This window comes from Nanorana parkeri, unplaced genomic scaffold, assembly GCF_000935625.1.
Source record: "Nanorana parkeri isolate BGI_ZX_2015 unplaced genomic scaffold, ASM93562v1 scaffold110, whole genome shotgun sequence".
In the NCBI taxonomy this organism is placed as follows: Eukaryota; Metazoa; Chordata; class Amphibia; order Anura; family Dicroglossidae; genus Nanorana; species Nanorana parkeri.
Window position 1 is genome coordinate 1894459 of NW_017306378.1, and position 24288 is coordinate 1918746.

General features: G+C 39.9%; 1 protein-coding gene across 4 annotated transcripts in view; it reads left to right on the top strand.

Annotated features, from left to right (window-relative positions):
* Positions 1–24288, top strand: part of DPP6 (dipeptidyl peptidase like 6) — a 1045284-nt gene that overhangs the window by 674352 nt on the left and 346644 nt on the right. For all 4 annotated transcript variants that reach the window (XM_018553126.1, XM_018553123.1, XM_018553124.1 and 1 more), the window contains exon 2: positions 3511–3625. In XM_018553126.1, coding sequence (XP_018408628.1) covers positions 3511–3625 — 115 coding nt within the window. The remainder of the gene's footprint in view (positions 1–3510; positions 3626–24288) is intronic.

Genomic DNA, 24288 nt, shown 5'->3' on the forward strand with positions numbered 1-24288 from the left:
AGTAGGAATTTATAAAATAATTGATCAAACCCGGCATAGTTGTTTTCCACCATTACTTTTCCCTTTTTTTGTTGGATTTCTCAAAGTAGCAAACATGTTAATTAAAAAATAAGATAAAGGTATTAAATGTTAAAATGGCATGCTGAGGCAAATATTATTTTTATAACTTTACTGATACTTTAAAGGAAGTGCTGTCACAGAAACCTATAAAAGTCATCATTATTTAGTTTAGCACCACCGGTGACAATCAGTGCTTCTCAGCATGTTATGTGGGCTGGTTTAAATAGAAATCGGGCTTGTGGAGTTCTTTTTTCTGTGCTTAACCAAACAAATGATGTACAATTTCACCCCTAAAATATGCAGAGAAGACAGCTTGTTGACAGTTTTCTTTTTTGGCCATAGGATGTTTGTAAAAAATACCATCCACAGACAGCACATACCCATAAGTGAAAGAATCAGATACAGAACATTGAACGAGTTGGAGATAGAAATCCCAATCCTCCAAACACAATAGCTACATTTATTTCTAATTTCCAATTTAAATTGACACAATTGACACCTGAAACATTTTGAAGACTTGCTGTAAGATCCACCGGTCTGGGAAACCCTGGGAATACTCTGTCTGAATATTTTTTGTAGTGCCTGCAGGTTCACATTTGATCATTGCATGAATGTTCTTTAAAAAAAATTCATTGTAAGATGGTTTTGTTTTATGCTTCGAGGGATTAATTTGCTTGTTTGCATTATACAGATTTTGCTTACAGTATATATTGGTTCCTGGGGAAGAAAAGGAACTGCTCCTGTATAGGAGGTATCACAAAATACCATTAGTATCCCAGAATCCTGACAGAGAGAATGTGATATGCCACCATATAAACAAGCTTTCATGTCTGCATGTTGACATACATTAGGTAATTGGCTATGCTATGCATCCAGTACTGCCCAGGAACGTGGACATTTACAGACTGGTTTTCTTTCAGTTTGGCTTCCAGGGACTTCTCCCTGCATGCAAATTACAGTAATGCTTTCAAAATACAATAAGGCATTCAACTGCCAATATGCAAATTATTTTATCTCAAACTTTATTTAATATTCTGAGGGCCCATACTGTCATGGTGATACAGATCAAGTGCCGCAAGGCAAAATTAAATATGTGTCACTTTTCTATTCTACAATTTAATTATTTAAGGTAGCACTGTTTTGTTTGTGACTAAAAGAAGTATTGATTCACATTTAGGCGTAAGCAAATCTGATAATAATTAGATTGTTAATGAACATTTTACATACTATAAAACATCTGATGACCACAATTGATTGTATGTAAACAGTTGACTAGAGGGATTGCTTATGACCGCCTTAAAGAGGATATTGCTGTGGAAGCTGTGCTCAAAAAAGGCAAACAGAGGGAAGGCAGAGGCAGGGCTTTGCTATGCCCTAATAGCTAGTGATCTGATTATTGGTAATGATTAAGAAGGAGCAAAAGAGATTGAAGAAACACAGGTTTCCAGAATGCATGAAGCTGGGAGATCCTTACACTGCAGGTCCTCATATATAGCTTTGCTTTCTTCAAGAAGAACAGTGAGTGGCACAGTAGTGACATCATCAAATCTCACTCCAAATCTCCTGAGACTAGCAGTCAGAGGTAACCGTGCACAGCTACAGCTCTATAGGTCTACAGCTATGAGGCTCAAGGTACAGAAATGCCTAGTCACATGTCAGGAAGTGCACTGCTAATTTTGTATGACAAAATACACTTTTTCAGGATACTGATTTGGCACACTTAATATTTCTAGAAGTTCTCTATAAGATAGCAAAACTTCACTTTTTGAGTTAAGGTCCACCTAAGTCTAAATTACCTACCTTATCATTAGTAAAACTCCCGCTTTTGAGCAAAACCCTCTTCAGGGTAACAATTTAAATTGAAAGGACTGTAATAAACATAAATGCAGATTTTTACCTGTATTTGGGCTGTAGACAGGGCTGGATTTACTATTGGGCCCAGTAGGTATGTGCCTACAGGTAAACAAAAAACAACTGCGGGCCTTTTCCTGGGGCTGGTAAAACCTTTGTATTCAATAGCGTAAAAAAAATATACTCACAAATAAGGCAGTATGTAAAAACATCAAATTGCACTGCATCAGCAGTGGAACTCTGTGAGGAGAACAGAGTCTCGCTATTCAATCAAGGGCTGTCAGTCCATTTGCATGCTTTTACATACTGCCTTATTTGTGAGTATATTTTTGTTTACTCTTTTATTGAATAAAAAGGTTTTACCTGCACCAGGAAAGGCACCCGGTTGTTTTTTGTTTTTCTATATAGCCTTCTAGACTCCCTGACTGGACAGGGGCAGCCTCTACTGGATGCGCAGTGAAGGGTTCTGGCTTCTGGATGGTCTTCCTGGTGCTGGTCGGTGTATTGCATCTTTTTAATTTTATGTGCCTATAGGTGGCAGAGGCAATAATCATCTAATACTGTATACAACTATTTACACATTACCACAATATTCTAAGCCAGGTTAGTACCAGGAAAACAAGGAAAGGTCCTGTGTAAAGAGTGGATACCTGCACAGGGTGTTACTTGGCCAGCAAAAGTTGTATGCCAGTCCTGGCTGTAGACATTACCAATGCGCTTCCTTAATATGAATGCTAAATGGGAGGGTCTGTCTATTAAAGTCACATTATCAGTCCCAGTATTTTTTAGGAGAAAAGTGTACCCCAGAATCCCTGTAGAATCACTGTAAGCATCCTTGGCACGTTGTATCACCAAATATGGACAGCTTACTGCAGTGCAAGCATATTGCTGGAGATGTCTGAAAGTTTACCTTGTGCTCTGTGGACATTTTGGGAACAAGTAGGGAAGTGCATGCATTAGCAGGGGGATTATAATTCCGAACAGTCCTCAAAAACAGTATAATATTGCAATCTTTCTGGCTGCAGTGCCCTTATACTGCAACTAATATTTAGATTAGGAGCTACAGCTCATATGTGATGTTTTTAGGAAGTAATATTGCAATTCAATAGTGTTATTAACTCCCTAAGAAAGTGTTTGAGAGTTCAAGTCAAAGCTGGCTATATGCTGTGGTATGTCTGTGGAGGAGAAAAGCCCTAATATAAATGTGTTGGTCTTCGACACAGTTGGCAGAATTTTACAGTGTCCAATGGAAAATCTGTTCTTGTCACTTCAAAGGAATGAAGTCCAGTTGTCATTTTCCAGTGGTATAACTGTTTTTCCTTCTAACACAATTAGAACTAATGCCTTGCTATCATGTAGTACTGATTCTTCAGTTGTGGAACCTGAAGTCTTAGCAAAACCTTTTACAATATGGCAAGCAATGACCTATGGCTGCCAGATCCAATGTCAGCCACAATGTGTCCAAGTCCAGTAGTTAATTTTATATCCCCATATTTTCATGCTTTGAGAGTCCCAAATATGTCCAAACAATCCTAACAATTGAGTTGTGATTGGCAGCTTAGCTATACTGACAACTGTTTTCTTTTGTTTTGCTTACAGGAGCTGGTGGGGAGCAACCCTCCGCAGAGGAACTGGAAAGGAATAGCAATTGCCCTGCTTGTGATCCTTGTCATCTGCTCCTTGATTGTCACATCTGTCATACTACTGACTCCAGGTATTGTTTCAGAGTGTTGTAATGTGTGTATATTGATGAGGGTATTGAGTAGGAAGAAAAATACACAATGGCCTTATTGATTTCCAGTAAACAATCTTTGTCTATGGACTGGATACTTTTATACAGAACACAAAATGGTAGAGCAGAGAACCAACATTAAAGGTTGTTTTAGTCCCTCTCTCTACTGATAACAGGATATGGTTGTTGCCAACTGTCTAGACTGACACATACAGTGTTAGATCAGGTATTGAATACTGGAGATCATTCATGGACATGTTTGGCTCACATTAGTTTTCCCAAATGCCCCCCCACATAATACAATGGCCACTTATGAGGATCATACATGTTTGTCAAGTTTGGCAGTGACTGTGATTAGATATAGAAAACATATGTCTTGCTATTTAATATAAAACATTTACACCTTAAGTTAAAAAATGTGTTTAGAGTCCAAGAATAAAAAACACATGGACTTGCTATCTATTTGCATTGCAGTGGAATGTTTGTATACCATAAGAAATATATATCTGATAGAGATGTCGCTCTTGTTGTATGCCGTATATGAACTGATAACATGGCACTGTCATAAAACACCCATTTTAGTTTGTGTATAGTAAGGCCCCTCCTCCTTTGATAGAATGGATCTGTGAAAGCCCAATATAAGACAAAGAAATTAATTCAGCTCAACATTTCACTAACAACCTCCATTTTCATCTGAGCATTTGCTCCATGTTTCTTTTGTGGCAGTTGCACAACGGTGTTTATTTACAAAGGTAAATAGGCTGTACACTTTGCAAGGGAATTTCCCCTTAGCTTAGTGAAAGTGATGAAAAAATTCACTTTCCAATGAATACCCAATACCCAAAGAGAAATTAAAAACAAATAACACTAGGCTAAGGGAAAATTCCCTTGCAAAGTGAACAACCTACTTGTATTTAATAAATCAGCCCTAGTACATCTAAATATGCACTCCATTGGGCACCAGAGTTTGACCGCACCGCCCAGAGCACTCTATCATCTGACAGTCCTGGAAGGATACACCCCCTTCTCTTCCTCAGGAATTCAAGTTTGTGTGAGGACATTTGTGACAAGTGGCTGTTACTCGGCTATACCAACATAGAGCACTGGAGTGGGATGCAGATAACAGATTTTTAAGAGAAAAATATATTTTTAGGCATTTCCACTGCCACTCAATTTTCTTTTTCCCACATTGAGTTCTGGGCAGAATAGAAAATAATTTCACCTTTCTTTACACCTCATTTACTTATCTGTTAAGCGATGTTTTGGGCTATAAGTCTATGCAAGCTTTTTGTAATCACAGTATATTTAGCATTTTAAAGCTGACCATACACTGCTTGAAATTTGAGCTAGCACCTGCTAGCATCACTCTTTTTGACAAAAGTCGATTTGTCGAAGTAAGCAATCTAAAAATTGCCAGACAAGCAGCTACAGTCACTTTTCGTGTATTCTGACAGCCACAGGCACTGGCTGTCAGAATACAATAGCCTGCTAGGGTAGATCCCTTCATCCACCCTTTTTAGAGTAGATGCAGGAATTAAGTGTTTTTTCTTGTTCAGACTGTGGGAGTTAAAGGTTAGGTTTACCTTCCTGAGCATGTATTATGTTACACCCCCAGTTAGAGTGTAACATGAAACATAGTTTTCACAATTGTAGTCCATTCATTCTTCTTCCCTTCCATGTTACTGAATATCTGTACGGACAGGGAGGGGAGGGATAATCTGCAAGCGCCAGAGCATTGCACCCATGATCCACTGATCGTGGTTGCAATGCTTTATTGGCTCTAAAGCAAAAAAAGATATAATTTTTTAATCATATAATGTTGTATTTTTATAATGTTTTTCTACATTTTCTTTCTTTTATGTAGAAGTATACATTTATTATTTTTAATAAGAGTTAAGAGCCTTTAAGAGTTATTTGTGTTTTTTTATTCCAACTTTTTATTTAAAACCAAATTATCTATCTATCTATCTATCTGTCTGTCTGTCTGTCTGTCTGTCTATCACTATGCAGTGTGGCTGTTCGCTAACATTTAGCGATTGCATATGTCTCAGAACAAATTTCCACTTTCTGCCCATAGGGTATTATATTGTTTGTGGGTTTTGCTTTGCAACAGGAAAAACTTTCTAGTTTTAAAACTATGTTTAGCTAATGATGTATTCAAACACATGATCATACTTGGAGTATTCACTGAGTAACTTGAGGATTCAATAATAATTTAGTATATGGTTTATAAGCAAAACTTGAATTCCTGGCAGTATTCTGACTATCAGTATTATAATCTACCAGTCGACTTTGACACTTTTCTAACAGCATAATCAAACACAGGACGTGCTCTGCACCCACCGTAGTCTGTCCTTCATATTTGGTACAGTGTAGTTCAGTGCTTCTTCCTCACGATAATGTGAACTTCTCTCTTTGAAACACAGCTTAGTCCTGTTCTCTAGACAGACATGTGTCTCGCAGGAACATGGGTTTGTGTAATAACTGCCAACTAAAAACCCCTTTCCCCTTCATCTCTTCCCGTCAACCTGTCAAATGGGATAAAACATCTTCCTTATTTAAGATTGCTGTTTGGCAGTGAGGTGACAGGGTTTAGATATTGATCAGCCATCACAGTGAAGAATAAAAAGCATGGACGAAAATTCTAAAAGTAGATCAGCTCGGCTTCCTCAATATATGCCCTTCAGCTTCCAAGCCAGTTATGCCATGCCGCTTGACAATGAACAGCCCACGTAACTAAAAATGAGCAACATGGCAGAGCTATGATTACTGCTGGTAATTAACTTTTGCCTGTCAAACATGCAGATGGGAGGAGGCACTTTTTGGTCTCCCAAAGTTTAAGAAATAGAGCATAGTCGCCAACGGTCCTAGATTTCTTTTGCAAGTCTAACGTTTCTGTGGCTGAGTGGGAGAAACTTTTTTTTAAATTCTATGCAACCAGGGAGGGTAAAGGCATGGATGGGGAGGTGAGGAAGGGGGATCAAGGTTTCTATGGAACGTTTCAAGTAAAATGAGTAGAAGGAAGTACACAGACACATGCAGGGTGACTGTAGGTGCCCCAAATTCTCCCATAATTTAGAAAAGCTGTTCTAAATAATAATAGAAGCATTAGTATTTATGCTTCTATTTATGCATTTAGAGTGCTCTATGCTTCTAGATTAAAGTACTGTAAATGTGCATGATATATAAATGAAATGGTTGCTTTATATAGTTTATAAAACTTTTAAAATATATGTGCACGCAGCCAGACTTTGAAAATCTTAACAATATTAATTCCACATTGGCCTTAGCAATAGGGTTTACAACTGTAACTAGGCTCCACCCGAACAAGAGGTTTGTGATATGAGTCAGTGCTCCTGCAATTCATTCTGCGTTACTGTCACCTCCCTGGAGTTTACATTACTGCAGCCCAATGAGTTAGCTTCTCCTCTTCTCCACAGCTGTAAGCAATTATAATAATTGTGGTGCTCACACAAAGAAAGTCTTGCTTACTGGTGATAACCATAGATGGCAGGGTGGTTCACTAAATGGTGCGGCATTTGAACGTCCTCAGTTGGTTTGCTTTTTTGCATGTTACTTTCTCTCTGGCTTAGCCAACAGGTCTTTGCCATTTGCTATTAGTATTTATTAACGCTGTATGAATCTTGGATGAAAACATTGATAAAAAGCCGCCCCATCTCTGTGGTAACCATATCCATAGTGGTTGGAACTATTAATTAATTCACCACAGAGATGCCCGTTTTAGACACATTCATACCCAACCAATATCACTATCGTTGGATCAGTTGCATAACTTGCAAGGGCCCCTGAAAAACCCTTAGCTTTGAAATGTCATTCTGGTTAAAGAGGAGATTTTACAGTTCTTCAAAATGTAGCTCTGGGACTGTAGGGAACTTAAGATACAAGGAATGAGGGCAGGTACAGCCCTGACATTGCTGTTTTACCTTTAATAGGCTGGACCAGTATTTTCGAGAATGTAAAAGAATGCTATCCAAAAGTAGGCAAGGGAAATGACTCTGATTTGCAATATACGTCTATTTGTGTTGAAATTTGATTTGAAAAATGTTGATAGTTTTGAGTATTGAGCAAATTAGGAACACTTTGGCACTGTGGCATAATCTTTCAGGGATCATCAGTGTTACGTTTTTCCTGTTTTGACTAAGAAAGCATAAGAACAATTATTTCAGTACCAAAAATTCTTAACACAATACCCCACTATCTAAAGTTATAATATTTTATTGTACAGAATTAAATCTCCCTATATATAAAAATGTATCTTGGAGTTAATATTGTAGGGTGTGTTTTTTTTTAATTTTAGTAAAAAGTCTGATAGCAAAACCTGATAATTTCAAAAACAATATCCTGTCCTGTGACAGACAAATGAAATATATGTCTTTAAAACCTTCAGGGAACATAATCACAACTTGACCCTAATGTTTTGAGATAAAAGGTAATATGTTTTATGCTAGTCTCTACTGCAGATTGTTATCTTTATATGAATTGTATCTTACACTTTTCCATTTCTGACATACAAATACAAATATACAGATATCATTTTTTTTTTTGCCTTAAAACACATCTTATAATAATTTTTTTATACTACAAACTATTTGTTTGTTTTTTTGCTAACCTACACAAATAGGCCACATATACAGGTGAAACTCGAATAATTAGAATATTGTGCAAAGTTCATTTATTTCACTAATGCAACTTAAAAGGTGAAACTAATATATGAGATAGACTAATTACATGCAAAGCAAGATAATTTAAGCCGTGATTTGTCATAATTGTGATGATTATGGCTTACAGCTCATGAAAACCCCAAGAACCCCAAATCCACAACCTCAAAAAAGTAGATTATTACATGACACTAAAATTGTATCATCTCTGTTTTGGATGGACTTACCTATTTGCAGTTTGCACCTAATCCACATGGCCCATTGTAGGTAGGATGTGTTTTCTTGAGGGCTGTAAATCACTGAGCAACCTCCTGTGAGAAAGTATACAGACTTTAAAGCATAAGTCAATATGCAAGATGGTAAGAAACCCACCATACATGGGCTAAAGCCCTCTTCTGGTACAAGTAAATTGTGAAAGTGCCCTAAAGTATCTTCCAAAATCAGGTCACGTGACCTAGATGGTCTGATCAATGTCTAGTTACTCCAAGATAAATACAAGTATGCCTCTGCAACATGAATAAACTGTATAGTTTGGAACATATACATAAAATAGGACCCTTGCCTTGACCCACAGTCATCCCACTTTGCTTGTTTGAAACCTTTTGGAAGAATGACTTAGTGACACTAAACTCAGGAGATAAATCTTAAATTTGCATTCAAGTATCTTAAAAAAGAACTATGGCCCAACTTTTTTTGGTCATAGTTCTCTTAATGATCACAGGGGGACATATACTATGTCTTCCTATGACCCAAAACTCAGTATATAGCGAGCAATTGGCAGGCCATGGGGAAGGGAGTGATCAGCGGTATGTGATCACTCATTTCCCAATCTATAAAGCTGACGTGTGACAACTGCTGTATCACACATCAGCTCTAATTATGATTTTATGAGTGTATTTCATAATTTTCATTTAACTATTAATAGAAATGTAGCTTATGTGTGTATCACTTGGCTGCAGATCCTCAGATCATCCCTGATTTTGTGCTGACATTGCCTGCCCTGACCATTTGTTCCCTATGGTCCCTGTGTGTGTTGTAAAGTAGCCACCAATCCAAGCTCGCTCCCGTGATGGACTACAATCTCATGTTTAGTTTACTAATTTGTAATGAAGTTATAGTCTATCACGGGAGTGAGTTTGGAGTGGCCACCCTCCAGAAAGAAGGACTGTGCTAGCACCAACTGAGAGATGTTTTGCAGGTCTACAGCTGAGTGATACACAAATAAGGTACATTTTTGTTAATAGTTAAAGGACTTAAATTCAATCTTAAGATTTAACTCCAGAGTTCACTTTCAGACATTCAGAAAACTTCTTAAGGCATGTTTACAGTTGTACAGTAATGTGTATTGTATAAATCACACAACATTCTCTGGTTAACTGAAGGATAAATATTCTCCTTTATCGTTTGGTACTTAAATAAAAAAATAATGTAATGTTCTGATCTGATCTTTGCACATACATGTACAGTGAGATAGTTGTACAGTGTGGTAAGACTCATTTATATTGTCCAATCCTTTGTGCCCATGTATGAGCACAGTGCTGGAAAATAAGTACTTTTGTCTGATTTATGTGCATAGTTACAAGAAACGTATCAATAGAGGAAGAGGGCATGGCTACGTATAGCTTAAGATGCAAAAAGTTATGTGGCCCCTCTCATCGGTCCCCCTCCCATTTCTATTCTCTGGCAGGATTTAGGTCAGTGGTCCAGTGATTCAGTTAGTGATCATATGAAAAGGCAAACAAGAGAAATGCAAACTTTTAGTAGGGTGCCTTGACACTGCCCCCAAGCTATTTTTACAGTATCTGCTATACATATTTTATTTCTGGATATGCATCCGTTTTTTTCTATTGTACACCACATTTATTATATATGCCAACCTTCCTCCTTTTTCACTCCCTTCCAATGAATCAAACTCTGTGTGTAACATGCTTTTATTACTTGAATACACTTCAACAAGGCAGAAGGCGATATATCTACAGTGTCACCGCTCCTCCATCCTTTGCTCAGGCACACATCAGTGGCCACTGAAATGGCTTCATTTTTTACACAGTGTATTATGTCATTTCTCTTAGGCAGTCAGCTCATTTGTGTTCCTGCAATGGGTTTGGAACAGTGTTTAATGGAAATTAGTTATAATGATAAAGATTCTTTTTCCCTTGTAGCTTCTGTATGGAGCATACACTGAATTCATCTTATAAAATAAATATATATGGCGAAAGCTGCCCAAAATTTTGAAGACTTTTATAAGCACACCTTATTGCTGTGTGTACTAGTAGGGGCTTACCAAAAAGTGTCTAAGTCTGCAAGTTAAAGGGGTATCAACAAATGTCAACCCATAAAGTTTACTCATTTAATTTTCTTCTTCTAAATAATTTGTAGTAAGTCAAAATGCAGAATGGCAATCATGCAACCCTTTAAGTGCTCGGACTGGTATCTGAAAGCCAAACTGGCAAATGACTTAGGGGTCCTGGAGGTGTCCTGAAGCAATTGGTGCAGTAGCCTTTGATTAGGAATTAACAGTAATATCCCCAGAAGTAATCGCCTTTTATAGTGTATAGCATACAATGAATACAGTCAAAGTGGCAACCAGCTTGGGAATGTTGGAATGTTAAAAGTTGGAATGGTTACAATTGTTATTTCTGGTACAATTGAGAAGGTTGCTGTACGTGATCTCAACCTGTGTGGATTATATGTCATATAACATGGGACGGGTATGCCCCTTGGGGGTATAACTGTGAAAACAGAATAACATTTTGTTTAAAAAAAAAAATGCAGAATGAAAGTGTATGTACAATACATCCAAGACTAAGATCTTTGTAGGAATAATAGAAAGCACTGTAACCTTAAAGTAGTATTAAACTCTCAAAATGTTTTCAATAATGAATCCAGATCAAACAAATATACATTGCCCAGCAAAGTATTTCTTTACATTTTTGCCCAAGCGCTTACAGTCATCATGTTTCTGAACAGCTCCAACTCTCTCAGCTCAGCTTCCCTAAACTTTCTGTCCAGTACTAGATCACAAGGGACAGCACAGTGCCCAGCAGTGTTCATTTACTTGCTTAAAGAAAAGAGGAAGAAGGAGAGGAGATCAACGGGGAAGGGAACAGCTTGCCTGGCTGTGCCTGTGTGTTTGTGGAGACACAAACAGCTTACTAGCACACACAAGGGTGGCTCCATAGGACCCTAAAAAGGATATCAGGGCTAGTGCTCAGGGGACCAGCTGATACTGATGGAAACTAAAACTTTTAAACATGAAGGAACAGCATCCAGTGTAAGTGATTGCATCAGCATTTGAAATAGCTTAAACATCTCTAGACTTTAATATCACTTTAAGTAGCAAAGTGCCTGCATGCTTATCCAGTTCCCTAATGAAAATCATAAATGTTGTTCCTGCTGTCAGTAAAAGAGCTGAAGGTGTGCTATCAGCATTAGTGTGGCAGTGAGTTGGCAATAGCGCTGTAAGACACCTATGTAATCCACAGCATTGCCACCCTTTCTGTAAGTCTCTTCTGAGCTTGGCAGCTCTATGATTATGTCAGGTCCCCTGCTTTAATACCAATAGAAGTTGCAGGGGAAAGTGACATTTTAGAGCTCCTGCTGCACACCCACAGTCCCTGCTGAACAGAAGAGGAAAGGAGACAAAGCTGTCACAAGACTGCTTCTAAACAATGCAAAAAACATATTTATGGGCAGAATTTTAAAACCTGATACAGCTTACCGCTATCATTCATATGTACATGAGGCTTAAAGTGAAATTCCAGCTAAAACTTTTTAATAGGTTTTTACTGCTGTCTCATCAGGGAGATTTCACTATTTTTCTTGTATGTTTCAACATGATAAAGTAAAGAGAAATCCAAGACTGGACCGTTGTTATCAGGGGAAGAATTAAGAGGATTCCCCTAACGGAGAAAGAAATGTTAATTCAATCCCTATAGAGGATCTAACCTACTCCAATCTATCTGAAAGAAAATGCTGCTCCAGTTATGTTATGTAGACTGATCTTAATCAGACATTCATTTGTGTTTAGGGCACAGTTTTCTCAAAATTCTGGCCCTTGCTGCATTGGTGTATGTAAGCTCAGCACATACTTTGCCGACTATTATCTGCACCATTGAATTATGAACTTGCCAAGCTGTAGAGCTAGAAAAAAACATCCTGGAGCATGTACTTTTACAAACAAGTCAGGAATAGTAGCTCTCATATTTATAGCCGAAAGATTCCCCTTATGCAAAATTTGATAATGTCCAGGCACAATCCGCTGCTTGGCAAAATGTATCAATTAAAAATGATCTGTAATTGCTTATAGTCATTATTGTATTCAGAAACATGCTCCATTAGACTTTGTGTGATGTAATGTATTCACTAGAGATAAACATTCCTATATTTTTGTTAAAAGGCATCCAAAAAAAGTTTGCCAATTAATAAATATGGAAACTTGCCAATAGCCACAAGTGTCAAGCAAACTTATTGTGTGCTAAGTTACCAGTATTAGCAGCCACTTATGACAGCATTATCACTGATCAAAGTCCAGCATGTCTAAAACTCCTGCAAAAAAGGGAACCTATTAAGATTAAAATATAGATGCTGTTATCGATGATTTGTTTTGAACCTTTTCCCATAGGCCAAAATATTTCCTGTATCAGGGAGGATGTGAAGTTCCTTCTTATACTTTCAGCTGAGCACTCACACAGGAGTGACTGCTACCATTCTTGTCTTAGGATGAGCAAATCTGCCTGAAGTTGATTCATGATGAGTTAATCAAATCCTGTTTGAAATGCACAAAACCCAAACTTATCAGCAAACCCTATTTAAATCCTTTTGTCTCTGGCCTAGGGACACAGCCCCATAGAAGTCTATGTGGTTGTAGTCTAATCTGTCTCATCTAATCTTTCACCACCCTTCTCAGGTTTTAAATAAAAGTTATCGTTGCACCTTTAAAAAAATATTTTTTTTCAGCTAGAGATTTGGTCTTGCTTTCAAAGTTTATTGTTCCAAGTTTTAGAAAATGAGGATGTTTTGAAAACTCTTAGCATATGTTGTCATTGTGAATATTGAATATTGGGTAGGGTGAAATTGTGCAGTCATTCAGCCTAGAATAATAGCAAGCTCATTGCAAAGTGTGTGAACATTCTTCAGATCAGTTATAGCCTACAAACTGTACATTCAATGCCAGCAAACTGCTGGTTTTGTCAAGCTGATTCTACACAATAACAAAGAGGTGCTTCAGCCTGAACCTTTTATTCATGATAAGTGTGAGAGAAAGCTGTACAAACAGTAGATACAAATAGATACACGAACATTTTTGTTGACTGCAAAAAAAAACATGAAGCTTTGGATAAATGGTGCCCACTACTTTTATACCTGATCTCTTTTATCAGTGAATGGCTTGTCAGTTTCTAATGGTCATGGCACAATGGGGGCTTGCCAAACCAATCTTTACTTTTTTTCACATGTAGAATAAAATGCACACTATGTATTTGACTAAAAACACCCAAACCATATATTTTCTGAAAGCAGAGAACCTATAGAATTAAAAGATAGCAATGTCGCCTTCGTACCACTCACTATTCTTGTGCAAGTGTTCAATAAAGAAATACACTAAAAGTGCACACAAACACAAAGTATTCTTTAAAATCCACAGAAAAAAAAGTCTTTATTGACTATCAATCATTGTAGCATAAATTATATGTATGTACTAAGTTAGTCCTAGCTTTGAGTATATGTATGTTCCATCCATGCGTATGTGTTGTGTTTTCTTTTTATGCTAGATCTGTTTATTGTAGGGATGCACCAATAAGGGTATTTTGGTACCAAGTACGAGTACCGATAATTGTAAAGAGTCGCCACCCGGCTTCCTGATTAATAAGAAAGTCCCATCTTACCTTAGTATGTGCAGCCTGTCATCCCCCGGGGCCTCTCCAGCGAGAACGCGCCCTTCGTCCGGTACCCAGCCGGAGCCGTCTAGCCAGCCAATCAGGAAGCCGGGCGCCGTGTAATGACGCAACACCCTGCTTTCTGATTGGCCGGGAGGCCAGCTCCATGCTCTCTTGTCATGAGATGACGAGGGAGCATGAAGCCTGCTTCCCAGCCAATCAGAAAGCAGGGCGTTGCGTCATTATACGGCGCCCGGCTTCCTGATTGGACGGCTCGGGCTGGGTACCGGACAAAGGCCGCATTCTCACTAGAGAGGCCCCGGGGGATGACAGGCTGCACATACTAAGGTAAGGTAACCTTACCTCACAAGGCCAGCTTCCGGTCAATCGCGAAACCGGGCAGCGTGTAATGACGCGCTGCCGGGCTTCCTGATACCGGAAGTACTCGTGCTAGGCATCGTAGCATTTGGGCGAGTACGAGTGCTTGCCCAAATACTCGGAATCGGCACCGATATCGATACTAGTATCGATATTGGTGCATCCCTAGTTTATTGTATTCTAAATGGGAAAATAGAGGGGTACAGAAATAAAAGTTATGTATAAAATATAATTTCCAGTAATATTATATAACATTGTATTATAAGCCATGTAGTTCCAATAATCATCATCAGTCATAAGAACCTATGTATCAAAAAATGAATATCACGAACAATATATCATATTCATATTTGGAAAGAATGTTTGAAAACATTTTAATAAAGATATAGAAAATACATATTCAGATCATGTTATGTGTGTTATTTTATTTCCTGGGAGGTAATTCCCTACCCTTTACTTCAAATGTAGATACTGTAAGAGTCTCTACATGCAAGTTCAGATATCATGTTAACAAGCTTATGGAACCATGAATCCACATGCAGGTGCAGGAAAAGTGTAGTAGCAAAATAAATAATGGAAAATATGAAAAGAAAGGAAGATACAAGTAAAAAAAGCTTCTGTGGTATCTCTATCCCAAGGGAGAATTTGTTCTATATGGTTGATGAACTCTGTCTCACAAGCCCACATTGAAATATAGTGGTTTCCCACCTTACATTAGTGACGAGAGATAATGATGGGTGCAGCAGTAAGAGAATGCCACAGCAAGTTGTATGGTGTTGTCAGTCAATGTGTAATATAGCTGAAGAATTTAACCCCTTCATGACTGAGGCCCTTTTTTCAATTTTTGCACCCATGTTATATTCCACATTTTAGGCCTGAAAATGACGTAAACCCCCCAACATTATATATTTTCTGAATGCCAAGACCCTATAGAATAAAATGGTGGTAGTTGAAAATTTTTATGTTGCGCAATATTAGCGCAACTCCTTATTAAACCCCAAAATTTAGTGACAAAACTGTTGTAAAGCCGACAGTCGGCTCTACAAGTTTAAACAGAGTCCCGGCGGCAAAAGTCGCCGGGAGTCTGTTTAAACAGCCCCGATGCTGGCGACGTACACTGTACGTCGTCAGTCACGAAGGGGTTAATCCCAAAAAGGCAAAAAAAAGGCATAATCCAGGGACAAGTTCCGCAGATGTGTAACATCGTCTGCATTACTAACATGTATTTCCAGCAGGAATCAGGAATAGAAGGATAACATTTATGAATAAGTGGAGGGCATCAGTACCATTTCACAATTTTATAACTGCCTTTATGTAATCTGGAGGAAACAGACATTTTGCTAGTGAAGGTTAATATCTTTTCCCAATCAGACCTCTTAGGGGTGATTCCCAGTTCCCTCTCCTAATTAGGAACAACACTGGGAGAATGTGGTTGGGTTGCTTTGAGCTTATTGACCAGAGAAATTGTGTGGAAATAGTCCGGTTTACTAGATTGTACAAGCAATTTTCAAACTACATATGGGATCTAGTAATGATAGTAAGAAGTACTAAAGATTGTATTTGGTGAGGTAGCTGATTGGACTCTTGCCATGCCATTGGCTGTGGAACTACCCCTGCCTTCAGCTGTGGCAAGAGGGGAGCAAACTGTCAAGTGGGGACAATAAGCCCAGTTTACGTGTTATGGGTATTGTAACACTGTCCTTTTTATGCCACATCAGAAACTGAGGGTGGTGAAGAGCAGGAGGAAATGCTAGGTCTTCAAACACAGCAGTCAGAGGGCTGGGATTCATGGAGAGCAAACCTTTAGCGAGGTCAGTATTCCAGACATTTCGAGTGCTTTTATCAATATTGGTAGGACCTACCTGTGTGGTCATGACATAGGGTGTGTCCAGGGGAAGGAAAAAAGACTGCATGTAGACCGAGAGAGAGGCCCAGTAAAGCGACTCTGTCCCCTATGTTTTGGCAGGGTCAAAACTCATCTGTGGATTCTGGGTTTTTGATGTCCCCACACAAAACTGCCAATGTACAAGTAAGCAGAGAGAGAGAAAAAAAAACCTGCCAGGTAGAGGGAGGGGGGTAGTATGAATAGTTTGAAATGTGTAAAGGAGTTTGGGCAAATGTCCATTTTAATTATGATAATGCACCCAAACCACAGAAATCAGGTTTGTTATATACCTGTAAACATTTATGCATCAGTCTAAGGAAGGGTTTATAGTCATCTTCTGCTAAGGTGTTTAAGTTATAAGGAATGTTTTTGCCCAAGTATTTAAATCTCTTCTCTTGCCAGCAAAAAGGAAAAGTGGATTAAACAAGAGATAAATCTCATAAGGATAAATAAATATTTAGAGCTTCTGTTTTATCATAATTACCCTTAAAGTTGATTAAGACACCAAATTAAATTTTTTAATAATGGACGAAGGTATGTGGTGAAGTAAAAGATCATCAATGTATAATGATAGTTTGTAGTGATGATCCACAAATGGGATCCCAGGTGATATTATTTCTTGGCACGTTAGCATTAGCGTTCAACATTGGGGGATAAAGGGCACCCCTAACAGGTGCCATTGGGGACCTTTAGGGGTTCTGAAGGGGGGGCATTAGCATGGCTTCCAGCTGAGCGTTATGATACAGGGTGAGTATTTTCTGAAGAAGATTAGGACCCATGCCAATTTGGCATAATGTTTCTTGTAAAAACCTCAAATCTACTCTTTCAAAAGCCTTCTTGGTATCCACAGAGATAAGGCAAGCAGGAATATTACTTCTTCGGGCATGTTCATTCAGCAATATTGTTTTCATATTATTATCTCCTGGCTAGTATGAATCCCACCTGATCCAGCTTGATTAGATTAGGTATAAGTGGTTTGAGTCTAGCAATAATTTTGTCAATGTTTATTAGGAATTTGGGTATGCAGCTACTACAGGAGGAAGTGCCTTTTCCAGGTTTTTGAATAACAACAATGTGAGCTTGAAGGGTATGAGAGGGGAACATTTGGGATAAGGCATTGTGAATTTAGTGAGGAGGGAGGTGGTATTTAGAAAAAAATTAGATGAAAATGTGGGCTTTTACCAGTTTTCAAGGAAGTTCAACCTCTTCCTCTAAAAAGGGTTGCTCTAACAGAGCAGAGGGATAGTGGGGATAGCAGTCTCCTGTATGTAATCCAGCATTTTTGATGTGATAAATGAGGGGGTGCATATTTGTAAAGTGACCTGGGATATTATAAAGTTTTTCATAGAAAAGGAAATTGTATGGCTTTTAATCAGATTATGACTATAAGAACTTTCAGATCTCTTAACATTTGTATAGAGGCAATACTAATATTGGATTGTGGATATTTTCTAAACGTGCTATTTGTAACAGGAAATTAATCCGGGTTGGTAACTTTTTTCAGCCTTGCACCATGCATTATGAATATACCATGGAGGACTGCTTCCCACCATATGGGTAATAATGTATCATCTTGTTGATGATCCCAGATAAAACGGATAATGGTCTCTGAAATTTCTTGAAGGCGAGAGCCGAGTTCTGGGACCTGGAGATTGGTGGTGGCTGTTTAGGAGCTTGTAGAGGTCAAAATTAGTGATGGATGAACAGGTGCGATTTATGGGTGCGATCACACTGAAAAACTTGCCAGTTGCGAACTTTATTGCAAACCCCGTTAAGACCAACAGTAGGTGAATTTTAAAAATCAATTCTTACCATTTTCAAGCTTAACAGGCAAAACATTTCCAAACAAAGCCTATGGGCAGCTGGACACTGGGGGGCAAGTAGATGCCATAAGAAAACAAATCTAAAAAAACAAACAAACTGTTCAGCTGGGAGAAGGCCCCTTATTTTATGCAGCTTCAAGTGGGCATGGGAAAAACTCTTCTTCAAATTACATGATGCAGAGATGGCCTTAAGCTACTGTGTATGTGGTGTTGCATCCTGGCATCGCATAATTTGTATGTGCAACACATTTTTTGCAATTTTCATTATTTCTTGGCTTACATTAACATCTTGCTTTACTGAGCAATGTTTTACTATTTGCACACACATGATAAAATCAGAATTTTTGTCTAGAAAACAGCTTAAAACCCCCAAACAAATATATTTTATGAAAGCAGAGGCCTTGTAGAATAAAAAAATGATAGTTGCAATTGTTTATGTGTCACAGCATCTGCGCAGTACCAGTATTGTTAGGATAAAATACACTAAAATGAAATTTAGTGTACAGAAACAGAATATAATATTTAATTTTCTGGTAAAATATAAAAGATGGGGTCACGTCGGGCAAATTTATACCAAACATGTCAAGCCTTAAAATTGCGTGTGCCCATGAAAGCACAAAAAAAATACAGGACCCAAAATTTCCCATATGTGAAGTTTTAAAAGCTTTTACTGCTCATCAGTTTAGCGTTAACAGTGATTGATGGCCCTAGAATTATTGCTCTCACTCCGAAATTCGTGGCAATATGTAATATGTGTGGTGCAATGATTGTTTTTGCACATCGGCGCACCCGACGCGTGTTTGCATTTGTATGTGCGTGTAAATGGGGCAGGGACTTTTTTTTTGCATTTTTTTATACGGCTGCAACTTTATTGCTACCACATAGGAGGCTTGTTACATTGTTTGGCTTGTTAGCCCCCGATGTCTTTTAGAACCCTAAAGTCACCTAGGGACCCCAAAGAAGCTGATGAAGCAGCCGGAGAATGTAAACTGACACAGGAAGTTATGTAATACACATCACTACTGGTTCCAGTGATCAGAGGTGAGATCAGTGGCTAGGAGCTTGCTGATCTCCATCTGATCTATGCGGGGAGGGCACACACCGCCGGTCGGTACGAACCATCAGGCAGCTGTACAGCCTCTGGATCACCTGTACCTGAACAGCCATTGCTGGCTGTTTACAACAGTACCAACAACATGGCTGCTGCCACAGCTATGTTTTTGGAACAGCCGCTTCAGGGGGCGGACGTTTATAAACGGCCACCCACCTGAAGTGGTTAAACAGCATCACGCCTATCTGAATAATTTTAGCTTGTAAAAAGTGTTTTTAGTTTTAGCTTAGCTATCATAAGGTTTACACTTCAAACTAAAATACAGTTAAATCCCTCACATTCATAGGAATCACCAAACATGTTTCATAGCACAGTACCACACTGTATTGTCTACAAAGTTTAATGAAATGTCAACACAGAGTACACAAAAATACTTTAAAACCACAATACCACATACCAGAAATTAGTTATGAAGTAATTAAAATAACTCCCTCTTCAAAAAAAAGGGGGGAAGGGCAGCAGTAGCTAAACAGTAGCAAAGCTTGTTGCTGACCGTAGTAATGTTGGGAATACAATGGGTGGTACACAGTCACACCTCACAATGCAATTCACATTAATGGAGCACTGATGCCAAACAGCACAGTGAATATAGGGGGGGGGGTGGATACACTCTACTCTCTGCAACCCACCGCACTGCACTTCACTGTAATGTAGCAGTGGCAAAATGCAACAATACATTTATAGCACTGTATGCCTCTGTTCTAGCACATTACTAGCACTGTACAATAATTTTTCAGGCACAGATCAGGCAAATCATTATGGGGTTTGCTTTTGGCACCGGGCCAAATTTGCCCAGAGGTTCGCCATTTGGGCAAATGGGGAACATGCAAAGTTCACCACGACCCAAACTTGGCTGATTCCTAGTCAACAGATTAATTTCAGTTGATCAGGTCACTCATGTTTGTCAGTAAAGCTGGGTAAAAAAACATTAGCTTTATTTCAAGCTTTCACTGCCCCACCATAATAGTTAAACGAACTGAACTCAAAAAGGGGAGCTTTGCTATGTTGTAACAAACATCTTGAAGTGTTATTAGTACCTAAACAATACCCTGCAAGATTTACCTTTTGTTTTAAATAATTTCTGAAAAATACCCGTGCACTTTCCATGCCCACAGCTTCATAGTTGTATTTCTGCACCACTGTACTACTCATTGTTCTCCTTGCTGGAGGCTCTGACCCATGAGAAAGCAAAATCTTGCTTCTAGCCAAAATGGCAGCCTTCATCCAGAGATACAGTGCAGAACGAGACATGATAAGTCAATATCGGGGGAAAGATCAGCTGTGTTATCTGCATGATTAAAGGAAGTGTGGCAACAAGCTGGAGCATAACTATAACCACTGAAGGCAACTTGTAAAATGGTTAAATGGAACCCTTACCATCTGGCATCATAAATTCAATTATTGATATGATTCCTTGACTATTCTATTACTAAATACATTTGTCCATAAACATTACATGTCTGTGTAGAGTTAGGGTATAAACATTTCCCCAATCACATGTAGATCATCTTAACATACATGTTTATATCTATGGAGCATATAGTGGAAAGCAGCCAGACACCTCCTTCCAGTGATGGATTAAATGTACCTTGGGCCCCAAGCGGTTTTAAAAGCATGGACTACACACACAAGTTTATTGAGATCGCATGGTAATTTCATAGCATGGATAAGGGTTAGAACACACAGACATTTGTGTTTTGCATTCAATATATATTCGTGAAGCATTTCTCAAGGATTTGCATCCTATGCAGAGGTATTCTCCTTGCAAAAAAATGCAATGGTGGCACATAATCTGGAAACATTATTTCCACATACAGAGAGTGTGAGCATGTTTTATTTATGATCATTTGATTCAGAGGCGGCTCTAGAGTTTGCGAGGCCTTAGGCAAAACCTAAACATGAGGCCCCACTCAGGCCTGTGGGGTCTTACCAGGGCTCTGTGGGGTTTAACCAGGCTGGTGAGACCCCGCAGAGCCCTGGTGAGAACTCACAGAGCCCTGAATAAATTAGGGCTCTGTAGGGTTTTACCAGGGCTCTGTGTGGTTTCACCAGTCTGGTTAGACCCCTCAGTGCCCTGGTGAGACCCCAAAGAGCCCTGGTTAAACTAGGGCTCTGTGGGGGTCTCAGCAGGGCTCTGTGGGGGGACACTGGTGAGACCCTACACAGCCCAGATTAGACCCTACTGGTTAAACCAGGGCACTGTGGGTTCTCACCAGCGCTTGGGCTCGGTGGGGTCTCACCAGTGCTATGTGGGGTCTCACCAGCCTGGTTAGACCCCTTCAGGGCCCTGGTGAGACCCATCTGAGCCCTGGCTAAACCAGGGCTCTGATGGGGTCTCACCAGGGCGAGATGGGGTCTCACCAGCACCAGGGCCTCACCAGGGCTCTGTGGGGTCTAACCAGGGCTCTGTGGGGTCTCACCAGGGCTCTGTGGGGTCTCATCAGGGCTTTGTGGGGTCTCACCAGCCTGGTTAGACCCCTTCAGGGCCCTGGTGAGACCCCACATAGCCCTGGCACTGGTGAGACCCTACACAGCCCAGATTAGACCCTACTGGTTAAACCAGGGCACTGTGGGTTCTCACCAGGGCTCTGTCTGGTCTCACCAGGGCGAGATAGGGTCTCACCAGCACCAGGGCTCCGTAGGGTCTCACCGGTGCTCTGTGAGGTCTCAACAGCCTAGTTAGACCCCTTCAGGGCCCTGGTGAGACCCCACAAAGCCCTGGTTAAACCAGGGCTCTGAGAGGGCCTCACCAGGATAGCAGGGTTCTGTGGGGTCTCATCAGGGCCCTGTGGGGTCTAACCAGCCTTGTTAGTCCCGTAGAGCCCTGGTGAGACTCCTCAAAGCCCTGGTGAGACCCCTTTAGTGCCCTGATGAGACCCCACAGAGCCCTGGTTAAACCAGGGCTCTGTGGGGTCTCACCAGGGTGAGATAGGGTCTCAACAGCACCAGGCATCCATAGGGTCTCACCGGTGCTCTGTGGGGTCTCACCAGCCTGGGATCTGTGGGGTCTCACCAGGGCTCTGAGGGGTCCTCACCAGGGTAGCAGGATTCTGTGGGGTCTCACCAGGGCTCTGAGGGGGCCTTACCAGGATGGCAGGGTTCTGTGGGGTCTCATCAGCCTTGTTAGACCCCTTCAGGGCCCTGGTGAGACCCCACAGACCAGGGATCTGTGGGGTCTCACCAGGGCTCTGAGGGGGCCTTACCAGGATGGCAGGGTTCTGTGGGGTCTCATCAGGGCCCTGTGGGGTCTAACCAGCCTTGTTAGTCCCGTAGAGCCCTGGTGAGACTCCTCAAAGCCCTGGTGAGACCCCTTTAGTGCCCTGATGAGACCCCACAGAGCCCTGATTGAATCAGGGCTCTGCAGGGTCTCATCAGGGATCTGGAGAGTTTTTTCCAGGGCTCTGTAGGGTCTCGGCAGGTCTATGTAGGCTCTCGCCACCCTGGTTAGACCCCCTCAGAGCCCTGGTGAGACCCCACAGAGCCCTGGTGTCACCAGGGCGAGATGGGGGTCTCACCAGATCCTAATTTGTCTAATTAAAGAGCCGCCTCTGATTTGATTATCTTGAAGAGAACCATACTGCAAGTGCATTGTGTGCCATTCAAAATTAAAATGGGCACCAACTTATGGCTCCACAGTACACTGAACTTAGATCCATTGGTTAACATATGTTGCAGTAACTGCAACCCACATATCTTAAAATGCACTTTCTAATAGTATTAACTATATTGTTTTTTTTCCCCCCATAGTCTACTTTATTTTGTGTTTACACAATTCCAACCCTTTCTCCTACTAGGTTTTCATTTCCCTGACCAACTTTTGTCCTCACAAAAGATTCTATTTTTTCCCTCGAAGGAACAAAGCCTGCCTAACCTTCTGATTACATTATAGATAAAAATTCGCAAATGTATCCTTATCATCGAATTATACAGATCCTTCACACCTTTTCTGTTGAACTTTTTTTTTCTCATTTCTTATCACTGAAGGAAAAAATGCTAAACTTTTAAAGAATGGAGACAGGATGAATAATTTATTTACCTAAAAGCACAAACAGCTGCGTAATGTGTCACAGTTGTTATGTTTTTGAAAGCGAGGAATGCGCACAAAGACAGTACTTATATTTTATATATTTTTTCGGAAAGTGCCCCCCTGCCTGTCCCTATTCACTGGCACTACCTGAGAATGATGCACTCGAACAATGCAATCACAATTAATGGGAACTGATGTTAAATGTGTCATTTCCTCACTTCCCATCTGTAACTTCACGTTATGCCTCTGCAACTGGCAGACATGGATTTTTATAGCGCATTTGCCAACATTTTATTAGTTCTTGCGGCTTAATAAACAGATTTTTATTGAACACATATCAGCATAAAATGGAAATGGTTCATAGTATAAAACAGACAGCTATGAAATATAAAGTTTTTGAGAGACCTGAAAGCGGTGTTATGCGCTCATCTAGCCCCCAGCACTCCCTCTGTCCCCAATGCTTTACATTTTGGAACGGTAACAAATTTGCTTTAAGCTACAGAATTGCATTTCCAGTACAAGTTTTCCCACTTTTTGATTAGATATTTTGGCTACAGCAGCCAGGATCAATGTTCTGCCTATGTTTTAAAATGTCAGGCATAACCAAATGTTTTTCTCATCTACTAAAGATATGTAATCTTTCTTCAATTGTAATTATGGTAAAGGAGAAGTTATTTCCAAGGAGACTGTCTTTGTCACCTATTTTCTGCCTGTGGCTGTCAAGAGTCTTGCAATGCATAACAGGATTTGTAGTTGCACCACAGCAGGAGGGCCACATTTTGGCTACTTCTGGTCTAGTGGTTTTGGGTATTACTATTTACTGGGGAATTGTCTTAGGTGCTATGTAAGGAAATGCTCAGTTTCAG